The following is a 13,867-nucleotide window of genomic DNA, read 5'->3' on the forward strand; positions in this document are numbered from 1 at the left end:
TTTTTCGCGCGTATATTGTATGTAAGTAGGTATGTAACCGAAAAATATTGTAGGCACCTATGTATGTATGTCGTAAAATATTAAGATATGAACGGATCCGTGATGTACTAAAATGTAGGGCACTTAGGACATTCTAGAAAAGGTAAAATAGGTCTAATAAAAATGCGACCGTTTTCGAGATATTTCGACTTTTTATAGATGTTGATGTTTAAGTTCCTATTTCATTATTTGGCCTCTGTGTATAGATATTTGTACGTATTTACAACCATACACTTGTCGGCTTTTCTAAGAGGTTGACGTTTCCGTTTTCTCCGAGGCTCAACAAAAACACGACCAAACAAAATTAACAAATAAAAAGTCTATCTCAAGAAATTTAACAAATAACGTCAACAGCAACAATAACACGAGAAAACGCACTGATTCGACGCACTATATCAGATTTGATTGGGTATTAAAAAAATCATTCCGCGGAAAGTGCGTGAAGCCAGCGAGATTAGTAGTCATCCGAGTTTAACCGGGATAGTGGTTGGACGGAACCTCCGAGTTGGAAAACAGTGTTAAATACTCGTGCTGCGTCATTGGTGAGTGTGAACGTACCATTGCAGAGCGATGTTGTTAGTGTTGTATGCTACCCTACATTTGACAGTTATAATGAAAATGACGATGAAAACGCGGGTAGTTGTGCGCTGGTGTCAGTTTCGTCGGGTAGTCGCGCGAGCAGAGCGGCGGCGCGCAGTGCGCGTGTTACAGCAGCCGCCGAGTCGCGTTGCTCCGAAGAGGAAGGGCTACGGATTAGCCCGAAACGTGTCGAGGTGAACTCGATTTAAGACGTGAGTTATCCGGGTCAATATAATTTAATATGACTGTGTTTTGTGTTGTTATTTTCATTGCGTTTTAATCTTGTATTAATTTAATTGGAATATTATCGCTGTAATCAAATTACTTTTTAATGGCATTTTGTTTATTACATAGGTACTTGTTATATTGAAAACTAATCAAAGAATCCTGCTCTAAGGGGCAAGTGCAAAAATATTTTTTAATTTTCAAAATATTTAACATTGACTCCTCTGTTGCCATGTTTGCTATAAAATTATTTCCAGTGATATTTTTTATGTGTAAGTTATTTTTTTTTTACTAAAAATAATACAATACCATAGTAAAATGCAAATATTTTTATTGCACACCACAAATCAGTACAAAAACTACTGATATTGACACAAAATTCAGGGTAGATAATAGGCGGTCTTATCGCTTAAAAGCGATATATTCCAGGCAACCATGTACACGATCTTATAATATATATAGTGATAATTGCTTAATTACGTAGCATATTAGGATACTTCACTCAAATAATTTAACACAAAAAAACAGCTCCAAAGAAATTGTTTATTTTGTTCTGTTTTGTTTTTTTTGGCTTATCCAGTATTAGAATATGAGAAGCGCTGCGACCGGCCGTCTTCCTCACAGGGACCAGTCTGAAAACCAGCGCTGGGCAATCAAGCCCAGCATATGCTGAGACTGGGGACCCATTGTCCCAACTTTTAATTTTTCTCCCACATTTTTTTTTAAATGTGTAATTTTATGTAATTTTAAGTTGTGGCAGTAAAGGTTTATTTATTTTATTTTTATTTTATTTTACCATATTTATTATGTAACAAAATTAATGAGCTAAAACAAAAACATCAGCCCGTATTATTATTTTTACCTATATGATGGTATTTGTATTTTCAAATTCAAAAAGTTTCCTGATCGTTTCAGAATCTGATCGGAAGTTTCGTTTATTTTCTGACAAAAAACAACCGGAATGAGGGTTTATTAACAGGTGAAATATCGCTAAATGAAACTAATACCTAATGCTACATTCTTGCTTTACATTTAGTTACCTATTCAACTAATCGCAAGCGTGACACAAACGTCAAAGTTGTCAAACAGACCTCATGATACCAGAGGGCCTACTCCAAAGCTTTAAAAACGAAGTTCGTGTCGTACCGTACCTCTCGCTCTCGTATTACCCTGCAACCCTAAAATTCTATCGACAGTATTTTCTGTCAGTGCGTATATCGGGCATAAAAGATCCGTCAGTTTAACACATATGTTCAAATAGTATTAAGTGATTGCATCTACTTACGAACTTAACTGTACCAAGAGCAACTCTATGACTACCTATTACTATTCAAATATTCCCAACATTTATCATAACTATGCAGATAATGACCTTTTTAGACGAGCATGTCAAACAGGTCCTCTCGACCCGCAAACGCTCTAACAAAAAGTCGAATGTCGGATCTTACATACCCTATGACGCACCGATTTAAAGTCTTCGAAATTGTTTCCCGCAGTTAACGTGTTAAGGTATACCGTAGGCGACAGGCTAGCAACCTGTCACTATTGTACCGTTTTTGTCAAACTTAAAACCTAAAATTGCTAAAAGTGGCTCCGAAGCGGTAACGTTTCGTGTGCTCTGCCCACCCCATTTGGGAATATAGGCGTGATGTTTGTGTGTGTGTGTGTGTGCAGTATATAGAAAGACAGGGAAGCTTAAAATTCCAATTTACAGACTGGCTAAAACCAAAAAGTCGTTCCTGGGAAATTGCATACATTTTTACAATAAAATTCCAAAATATATAACTGATCAAACAGATACAAAATTTTAAATTATTGTCAAGAATAATACATTAATATCTAAGGCGTATTATAAAATTAATTATTATTTTCGCTACCCGAACCAATTATTTTAGTTTTTTATTTAATGTAAATTTGCCATACTATTCAATTATCTATACTTATTACTTATATAATATTATAAAGAGGTAAAGTTTGTGTGTTTGTGAGGTTGTAGGGGTAATCTCTGGATCTACTGATCTAATTGAAATGAAATTCGGTATGCAGATAGTTTGAGTCCCGGGGAAGGACATAGGATAGTTTTTATCCCGGAAAATAGCATAGTTCCGGCGGGATAGCGATAAACGAACTGATGATGATGATGATGATGAACTGATTTTCACTACCACCACTGGCGTACTAACTCTGCTTGCTTGCATTGTTGCTTTCATGCTTGCTTGCTTACTTGCATGTTTTCTTGCATGCTTGCTGGCTTGCTTGCACGCTTGCTTACATGCTTGATTGCACTATTTCTTGTACATTTGGGAGTATGCTTGCTTGATCTGTTGTTTGCATGATGGTTGCATGTTTGATTGCATGCTTGCTTGCACTATTTCTTGCACGCTTGGGAGTATGCTTGCTTGATTTGTTGTTTGCATGCATGCTTGCCTTCTGGCTTGCACGCTTGCTTGCATGCTTGCCTGTATGCTTGCTTGCATGCTTGAATGCATGCATGCTTGCACTATTTCTTGCAAAGTTACATGCTCACTTGCAAGCTTGCTTAGATGGTTGCATGCATGCTTGCTTGATTGCTTGCTTTTTTGAAATGTTTATGGTTCACGCGAGCGAAGTCGCGGGTAAAAGCTAGTATTTGATAATTTTAGTCTGAACCTATTAGGTACACCTGACTAGATTAGTGTTTTTTTCTTTTCCCGCAATAATTACGCGTTCAGTTACGTGGGTGCACACTCACCGGGTTTCCGCTGAAAACCAGCGCTGCAGCCCTGGTTACAGGGCTACGGCACATGATGAGCTGAGTCCCTTTGGCATCACACTACAGCACAACGTCTCTAATTTTTCTCTCTTCTATTTACCTATGTTTTAACTGTGTTTTTGTTTTAATGTAGTGTGTTTTATGTCATAAAATTGTTGTGGGTTTGATAATTAATTTAATTGTACCCTATATATCTATAAGATTGCTGTGCCCTTGCAGGGTTCGCGTACAATATGAAACGCAATAAATATGAATTACGAGTATAAGTCAGACCACTAGAATACTGCAATTTCCTTTAGACGCACATTGATCAATACGCATAATGTCCAATGAAAATAGTAACATGAATACGCAAAATGACCAATCACGAAATGACCAGCACGCCAAGTGACCGATACGTGTTTTTTTTTCATTTCAGGCCTGAGTTCAGCTAAAGCAGACCTTCAGATAGGGTCTGGGATTCCGCTACCACACGCGAACGAGCTCGAGAACATGATTAGAATCCACATATTCCCTAATAAAACAGACGACGAGACTTACATAGAATATTTCGAAAACCGTGACATGGACATAGATAACGACACTATGATACTATTAGAGAATTTAGACTTCTCCGTATTAGACGCGGATGGAGTGAGAAACATACTTAAATTGGTGAATAAACAAGAAATGGAGAATGCGTCCGTACTTGTACCGCAACGAAGAAAGATGCACAGAGTTCAATACCCCCTTTATGAAGAAGAGTGTGCTCTTTTTGATAATGTAAGAAATTGAACAATAACAGAATAAGATTATTATGGTCACTTGATTCTGCTTGCATAACTGAACTGGCATGGAAACGCGTACCTATAAAACGCGAGCCTACGCGATCCCCAAATCGTTTGACATTTACTCCACAAATGACTTCCTACATAGGTACTTATACTGTTTGCAAATGACAGAGAAAAATGTTTTTTTTTAAAGTACCTAACCTACCCACCTTCGTGGCCCTTATTATTATTAAGTGCTTAAAGGAGGCGAGACGTATGGATTTGAATGCGATATATCGATTAGGTGAAATTCAGTTTGTCTTTCTTCTTTCAATTTGGTATTTGCCAAAGTCAATCCTTTGCTACATAATTATTTGCCGCGTGAAAGTTTGATGAAGTAAAATTTTGCAATATAAAAATGTTGCGAAATAGTAAAATGCGAAGTAAAGTTATGCCAACAATTAGTTTGCCAAATGAAACTGCGGCGAAAGGTTGCTTGCTAAGTGAAATTTAGCGAAACATATTTCGCCGAAAAGGCAGTACACTGTTCTCACGTGATGCGCGCTCAAATAAACGACAAACAGGTAAACAGACAAACAGATAAGCAGACAAACAGATAAACAGACGAAAATTCTAAAAACTGTTTGAACGTGTTCTGTTATTGAATCTAAGTATCCCCAGTCAACTATTTATCGGATATCTTCCATGTACAGACTTTCGACCCTCTTCAGCTTTATTATATGTAGGTATAGATAGATAGAAGATAGATTGTGTAGCTTAAGACATTTTATATCACATGGTATAAATAACACAGTATTTTTTTGACATCGCGCCTTTTGGCTTAGGCAGAATTGTTGAATTTAATTATTTTAAAATAAATGTGCTTTATTTTTTAGAAAGCCAAGCGTGCTATTAACAAAACTATTGATTTGATGCACCAGTCCATCTACGCCACCCGGTACATGATTGAAAGGACGAAACCGATAAGGAAAATGTATGTAAATGTATAGGTATATTATGGACCAAGTGATTAATAAGGGCATTATAAATAATGACAACCTATACCGGGTAAAGTAATAATTATTATCTTAACTTCATTATTTATAAAATTGTCCGGTCATTATGAATTGCTGCATGATCGTTGGGCAATTTGAATACAACTGACTCTTGGCTATCTGAAGTCTGATTCATTCAATCGAGTTAGGTGCGACGACGAGCGCAGTGTGACCATAACAAGTGTTGCCAAAATTAGGGTTTTCCGACAAGCCAAATATCGCTGGATGCCGTTAGTACTAATTTGAGGTTCGTTTGACGTTTCGGTCTTGCTTGCGATTGGCTCATTTTGTATTTAACCAATCCCAAACATGATGCACATGTCAAACGGACCTAACGACACTAACGCCATCTAGCGATATTTACCATTAATATAACTTTACAGATTTTGATAGATGTTTAAGAAATTCGATAAATTTTACGCAAAAATAAAAAAATTTAGGTACTTAATGAGATATGTTTTTTTTGCTTTGCCCAATAGACTACTTGAGGATAAACATTATGTATAATGCCCATGCAATTTAGTTAATTGAATAGTTTTTATCAAATCGCTATCTCATAATACCCAATCCCTATCTCTAAGTGTCTCCGAAGCGCTAACATTTCGTGAGCTCTGCCTACCCCATTTGGGAATACAGGTGTGATGTTTGTGTGTGTATGCTATCTTATAATGATCATTTTTCATGATTGCCGGGCATTATGAAAGATTACCGATTTATCATCTGCTCCACAACATATATGCATAATGATCATGGAGCTTGAAATTCAATTAAAAAAGTAACAAATTTGGAGTTGAAATAAAAAATACAAAAAGACTCCAAAAAAAACAATCATAATTCTCTTGTCTGGCCTGTGGACGAACATGTCTCTCTCGCATCGGTCTGGTCAGTCACCAAAGACGTTGTACACAGGCGCCACGCCAAAATTCGCCTGGAACAGACGCGTAGACCCGATGATGATTATTAAACAGTAACAAGACGATCATGATGTCCTTTTTTTTTCAAGGTACCGCTCCGAGTTCGTTTACCAAATGGGAGTAATGTATGGCTACTTGCTGGAACTGAGGTTCAAATCGGACAATTGCCTGGGAACCATGTCAAGATTGAATTTTTGGCACTTCAAGTTTTCCAGGTTTGTTTGATTGGTTGGTTTAGCGACTTCCAGCACCGATGCAGGATGCAGCCCTACACTGCGAAGTGCAGAATTCCAACTTCGTATCTTGCCGTCCCTCTGACGCTTATATTATTTAATACGAGAGTGAGAGGGACGGTATGATCGATACAAACTTCGATTTTCGAATTCCAGGAACCCCCCAGACGCGATACTATTCAAAGTGTTCGCGGATGGATAATCATTGACTCACTTTCATATCAATTAGTCAACTAAATCATCATTCAAATGCACCTATTCATGTTACATAACATAACACATTCAATAGGTATTCTGTGATTCTGATTCACAAATAATATTCTGTGTAAATCTCTTCAACACTCATTGCCCACATACACGCACCGCACACACATGTTTTTTCAGAAAATAAACCTTTTTCTCAAATAATTACTTTGCTCACCCACTACCTTAGTCGAGCGAGCTACGTCTATGCAAGAAATGTGTGCACATGCAGTTCCTCCACCTCTAAACTATAAGAACACACACTAATCACACAAACCCAACTATCACCGCAACTACACTACACTGGCGCGTTTCAAACTCAACCAGAGCCGTACAGTATGATTTGTGGATGGAGGAAGGAACTATATGAACTCAAATTTCTTGCATAGAAGTAAAGCTTGTCTAATCTGAAATGAAGCGCCCTACCGCATTTACACACATGAGCATTAAAATACTGGCGGCATATACGAATAATAGTAGTTTGTGCAACAAGAGTATAAAACGAGCTATTTTACCTAAGACGTTCATATAGCCACGCGAGCCGGTACGGAAAATGGGTTTAATGCTCGAGTTTTACACTCTGTTTTTCACTTCGATTACAAGGAAATGAAATTATAATTATGAATTAGTTTCACATAAATTAAAAAATATTTAATAAATATATAGAAACTTTTTTGTTTGTGGTTGTTGACACCTGATCACCTTGGTCTAAGGCGAAGATTTTACTTTATCCACTAGAGCATAAAAGTCATTTTATGTCGCCTAGATCCAGCATGAACGCGAACTTTACGAGCATGAGAAGTGAAAATGTCATTGTTATTGGTAATTTAGTTCCTTGTGTAGGGTTGGGTTAGAATTACACCTCTCCATTTCTTCCGTGGATGTCGTAAGAGGCGACAAAGGATATAGGTTAAGGTATACCGTAGGCGACAGGCTAGCAACCTGTCACTATTGTACCGATTTTGTCAAACCTAAAACTACTAAAAGTGGCTCCGAAGCGGTAACGTTTCGTGTGCTCTGCGTACCCCATTTGGGAATACAGGCGTGATGTTTGTGTATGTAACTGTGTAGTTCCCCAAAGGCGGTGGTTGGAACATTTACGTCTAACTAAGTACCTAGTCATTATCAACTGATTTCGTCGAGGGACGCATCATTTCAGCTTAGACAAGCTCTAGCTATAATGAGGTCGCGGGTGAGCAAGGTATTGGTTTAGTTTATTGATACTTCCGCAATATAGGGTAAACCTTGGCTTATCGATGTTGCTAGTAATTCGATGATACTGCTTCATTATCTTCAACAGATGTCACTATGAGGTTGTAACGGGTGGCAGCGATTCAATGAGGGCTATCGTTTTTTGTCTCACTAGATGGCGCACTGTTGCGACTGGTTTTTAAGTGTGGTTTTCAGAGTCTGTTATTACGGGCGAAAACAAAGTTTAGATTAAAATCATATTTAAAACACCTTACAACCGTACCATAAAAATATCTAGCAATCACAGTGTTGCTTAGTTCCGTTTTGTTCGGAAAAAAAGGGGAGGACAAAAGTTTCCGAAAGACAAAACTGTCTCAAAACACAGACATTCATTGCCCCGTAACCCGTAACGCATAATTGTCATAATTAATTTCAGGTAATGCAAAATATTCACAAAATTATTCTAATTATAAATAAACCCGCGTAGCTCACCCAAAAACTATGAGATTTGACATTTCGGAGACCTCACGCTACACTAGCGCCTCTAGCGGCGAATTCATTCGCGATAGCCCTCATTGCTTGCATTTGATCATTGTGAGCTCAACGGAAGATAATAACGCAATATCACCGAATTACCAAGTAACATCAATACGCAGAGGGCCGGAATTTCCGTGGCACTTTAGATCTACAATAGTCAATTCTCACTTATCGACTCTACGACTCTACCTAAATAATATCGATACATTAGAATTTAAATTAGATTGCTGGCCATTAATCTGATGATCATTGATTAGGTAGGTACTTACTAGTTTTATAGACATAAAATATGGATAAAAATATGATATAACAGACTTTGAATATGAAATTGAAAAAACACTGACAATGATACAAACATACAAACACACACACTTTCGCATTTATAATATTAGTATGGATATCGGAAATCGATAAGTGAGAAATCACTATGACAGGTCAAAAGTGACACGAAAATTCCGACTTCTGCCATACCTAAGCCAAGATTTGTCCTAACGGCTGATTCAATAAATTACTTATTTAAAACTCTTTCAGGTTTTTGTACCTCTACGAAAGATTATTGACGATACACGTGGATTTTACTAATTCTCTCGAAAGAATGTTCCTGCTGCAGGCTGAGATACACAAACCCACGACTCCTGTAATAACCACTACAGCATCAAGCGAGGAAACAACCTAAATAACGTTCACCAATTTTTTTTAAGTAGCCTGTACAGGGTGTCCCAAGCTATGGAGACGATGGAGGAAAAGAGGAGGGAAAGTATCTTAGGACTATTGCCTTCTGTATCCGTGGTCAGATTGCATTGTTAGATCAATGTGATCACGGCCACTCTTTTGTGTCCTTGGTCAGATTTCAGCAGTCTAACTATAGACACCTAAGATATAAGGTATCCGTGGTCAGATTGCTATTCTAATGAAATAATACCCTTGTTCTTCGTACATTACTGAGTTACATTACTAGTAACGTACGTTATGCTGCCGAATCACGAGGTTGCAAGTCCGGCCGGTTAGGTTAAGGTTATTTTTTTATAACCACCCAGGGCCGATTCGGGGCACTTATTACATCGGTTCTGGGTGGTCATAAAAAAATAACCTTAACCTAACCGGCCTTGTGATTCGGCTGTAATCTGACTACGGCTACCAATCTGACCAAGGATCCTTTAATTTAATGGGTCTGACCAAGGACACAAAGGAGTGGCCGTGATCAGATTGATCTAACAATGCAATCTGACCGATTCTGACCACGGATACAGAAGGAAAATATTGTCGGAAGACAATTTTACTGAAAAGAGACTTCGTTTTGATTTTAAAAACAATTTTTACGGCACCGATCAAAAGGCCCAATCGGTGCCCTGGGATATTTTTTTGTCTTACCATTTCGCGGGTTTGATTCCTGGTTCAGACAGGCGATTATTCAAAAATCTTTCAATGCAGTTAAAATCTGGCAATGCAGAGGGATGTTGCATCTCTCTGCATCTTGTTACCGCATACATCATTCCCCAGTGTTCAGATGAATTATTCGGATTGTTGCCTGCAGCTAAGTAGGTTTCACTACCGTACTTCGCGCAGGCGTCAGTCATTTCATCCACACCACCATGATGGCTGGCACCGTCCGCTTTAAGCGAAGCTTTTTTCCACGCACGACTAAAGTATGTAACCAGCTTCCTGGGATAGTGTTTCCGGAGCGGCAAAACGAGCCTATGAGTCTCTCAATGCGCCTGTGATACCCCTCGTGTTGACACGGTGTCCATGGACAGCGGTGATTGCTTCCCATCAGGTGACCCGCATGCTTGTTTGCCCCCTCTTATATAAAAAAATGGTTTTAAAATGAAAATGAAGTTCCTACTTTGTTCATTGCTATTAATTTAAACTGTAAAACACAACAACAAACAACTTAAAATTTTAATTAATCAATAAATAAAAAATCACGTAAATAACGCAATATTTCTTTAGTTGTTTGTTGAGACATTCAAAATATGTACTGAAAACATTTCTTGTAAGAATGGAAAAGAAAAAATCTGACGATACTGAGAGCCTCTTATCCGAAGTCGGTTAATAAAACGATTTGTTACTAAATAATATCTATTTATTTCACACGGAGCATGTCATTAATTAACTTCTACCACAGCAATAGGTACAACAATAACAAATGGTATAAAACGAAATAACTATAAACAATAAATGTAGTTTAAAAAAATATGATGTCAATCGAAGAAACGGTCGCATACTACCTATAGTAGTCCGCCGTTAACAAGTCAATCTTGACATGTGTCACTCCCATACTGAATACGTCAAAAAACAAAAACATTCGACGTATTTAGTACACGATTACAGGTGTCAAGATTGACTTCTTAGCGGCGGACTATACTTCGATTTTTTTAGCATTAGAAAAAGAGTAAACAATCTTGACGAGTCTTTTTATTGAAAAACGTTTTTGAAAACCAGTAACTATTACTAATGATACCAAAAGCATGTAAATCATCATAATGTCCTTGCTAATTGTTACATATTTGCTGTGACTTATTTTTCAAAAGTGTTTTACAATAAAAAGACACGTCAAGATCGTTTACATTCTTTCTAATGCTAAAAAAACGAGGTATACATAACACCAAAACAAGATTCATCGGCAGATATCTGGAATGTCAACTTGACACCCTCAGCAAAAAGATCTCCTCAGGTATGCGATTTATCATTTCAACTGTTCCTTTGTAAAAAGTACAGCAACGAAAAAAACAATCTGAAATTTTAACGTCAACACATAAATAATACAGAATACCTAAAGGATTTTTTTTTATTAAAAATAAATAACGTAAAAACTATTTGATTTTTTTTATATGGACGCGTATTTTCAACAGTTTTATTGCACTAAGTCAGAGAGGATTCTCAAAATTTAACCTCTTCGCCGCCACAAAACGAACGAAGTGACGTGCGTGCTCTGTACGCCTCGGAAGAACCAGCGACAAATCAGCTTGATTTTTAATTCCATTGCAGAAGGATTATTTTTAATTTATTTTCTAGTTAAAATTTGGTCATGTTGGGACCGTGGCGTGCGATGCATTCCATTGGCTGTCACTACTGGATGACTGGAGCGGTGAGAAGGCTTAATGTAAACGGTGATTACGTTCCTATAACTGTCGATTACCGTCACATTATGAACTCGATGAGTGTAAGCCATTATCAAGTAACAATTGAACGTCATTATTAAAAATCACTAAGAATTCGTATCAGTGCAATTTGAACTTTATGGCTAGAGATAATTCTTTGTTTTTAATACTTTAATAAACAATATCGTTATACCTAATTTATTATAAAACACTTACTTTAAGCTATAACACATAAAATGGAATGGTACTATTTAAAAAAGTACTAGAAATGAAGTAAGCACGACTGTGAAGCCAACATCTATATAAAGTAATGAGGGTTTTCTTTCACGGAGGCGAAATATCACTAGATGGCGTTAGTAGCATGAGCATGACGTTTGACGTTTGCTTGTGATTAGTTAAATAACTAAATGAGCCAATCGCAAGCAAACGTCAAACGCACCTCGCGCTACTAACGCCATCTAGCGATATTTCGTCTCTGCTTTCTTTTCCGCCACAAACTACAAAAGATCCTAACACGTCCCAAACTCTTTAAGAGTTAATTCTCAAAGCCGAGCACACAGCCGTTTACAAAACACAAAATTGGCAATTGAAAAATATTCTAAATTACTAACATTGGTATCTAGTCGCATAATTTTTGAAAGTCATATATAATGTTCGGTGATCATATTATTTCCCCACCAAAACTTTTCAGACTTTTTTAAATGGTGTATTTTATAACAATTTTTAATAATTAATGGAGAGGATGTAGAGAAAAAAAGAGTTACGACAAACAATACGTTATGACAAACAACATTATGACTTTCGACAATTATGCAAGCCGTGGACCCCATTGGAAGTGGCATAAAGTCTTTGTGTTTAAAAGGAAGGAGTAAAGGAGACAAATACTTATACACTATACAAGCCCGTCGTTGTCATTTTGGATAAACATCTTAATGGCATTAAATTGCTTGAAATAATACCACCACTAATGGCACTTTCCACATTGAAAGTTTCCTCAAGCTTATCTTATAGTTTAGGTAATACTACTGTCTGAAATATGTGTATCTGACTATTCAACATCATAAAAATGGAAGATCAACTCAATTTACCACAAAATATTAGTACGGTCGGTTCCCTGACTTATGTATCCACTTTTTTTTTTATTTGACTGGATGGCAAACGAGCAAGTGGGTCTCCTGATGGTAAGAGATCGCCACCGCCCATAAACATCTGCAACACCAGGGGTATTGCAGATGCGTTGCCAACCTAGAGGCCTAAGATGGAATACCTCAAGTGCCAGTTATTTCACCGGCTGTCTTACTTTCCACGCCGAAACACAACAGTGCAAGCACTGCTGCTTCACGGCAGGATTAGCGAGCAAGATGGTGGTAGCAATCCGGGCGGACCTTGCACAAGCTCCTACCACCTTCATACTAGTTACATAGAAAAGTGGATACTTATGTTAGAGCACCGACTGTACTACATGTACATTTCCTTTTTTGCTATCGGTACCATTTACAGTCAAACTGATTCATGTACCAGGGTGGAACATTTTGATAATCAATTTCATTATGATTTCCTTGAGCAAAGTATGGGATGTCAACATGAACATTAGTAGCCACAGTTGGACAGGACTTTTTAACAGAAGCACTCGCGTAGTTGGAAGAAATTATACATTCTATTCTTGTACTTATCCGCTACTTATATACAAATAAACAAATACTTTACATGAATAATGCTCTAGAAAAATCGAGACAATCATTAAGCCTCTTGACAACATTTATATTAACTTACCTAAAAGGAAGTAGGTATCAAAAAGTTTGAAAAAAATAACGGATAAAATAATTATGTATGTCATTCAATGTATTGGCATTGCCATACAACGAGGAGACGCAGCCAGCCTTATGGGCACCCTGCCCAATAGCAGCGACTTGTGTCATCATCATCATCCCAGCCTATATACGTCCCACTGCTGGGCACAGGCCTCCTCTCAGAACAAGAGGGCACTTGGCGACTTGGCTTGGATGGGCGACTTGGGTGATATTTGTAAATATAGATTTTTAGGATTAGAGTAAGTTAGTTTTAATTTTATTTTTATTTATTTCTGTTAATTATAGTATATTATTTGTTTGTTTATAAATAAATCCATTTGACATAATGCATTGTCTCAGAAATGCAGCATTGTCATAAAATAAACCAAACGTGCAAAAAACAAAGCAATCTATATAATTCGCGATCGATAAATTTCGATCAAATACTTAGTTGCACCG

At 37.3% G+C, this 13,867-nt stretch overlaps 1 protein-coding gene across 2 annotated transcripts; it reads left to right on the plus strand.

The window, feature by feature from the left end:
- Positions 1-600: 600 nt before the first annotated feature.
- LOC141430121 (uncharacterized) lies at positions 601-9,886 on the plus strand. 2 transcript variants are annotated; one of them, XM_074090678.1, is made up of 5 exons: positions 601-830; positions 4,014-4,357; positions 5,241-5,338; positions 6,403-6,528; positions 9,049-9,886. In XM_074090678.1, exons 2-5 carry the CDS (start codon positions 4,088-4,090, stop codon positions 9,191-9,193), a joined length of 639 nt encoding a protein of 212 aa, XP_073946779.1. In that variant the 5' UTR covers positions 601-830; positions 4,014-4,087; the 3' UTR covers positions 9,194-9,886. The 2 variants fall into 2 exon arrangements, with proteins under 2 accessions (XP_073946779.1, XP_073946778.1); XM_074090677.1 differs by lacking the exon at positions 601-830 and adding an exon at positions 990-1,115.
- Positions 9,887-13,867: the final 3,981 nt, after the last annotated feature.

The sequence above is a fragment of the Choristoneura fumiferana genome, chromosome 8 (genome assembly GCF_025370935.1).
Source record: "Choristoneura fumiferana chromosome 8, NRCan_CFum_1, whole genome shotgun sequence".
Taxonomy (NCBI): Eukaryota; Metazoa; Arthropoda; class Insecta; order Lepidoptera; family Tortricidae; genus Choristoneura; species Choristoneura fumiferana.

Bases quoted from the DNA above. Each gene is read 5' to 3' on its own strand.
- LOC141430121 (XM_074090677.1), top strand. From the start codon at position 1,076: ATGTTTGCTATAAAATTATTTCCAGTGATATTTTTTATGT. The intron at 1,116-4,013 runs GTAAGTTATTTT...TTTTCATTTCAG, and splicing joins TCCAGTGATATTTTTTATGT to GCCTGAGTTCAGCTAAAGCA. The intron at 6,529-9,048 runs GTTTGTTTGATT...AAACTCTTTCAG, and splicing joins TGGCACTTCAAGTTTTCCAG to GTTTTTGTACCTCTACGAAA.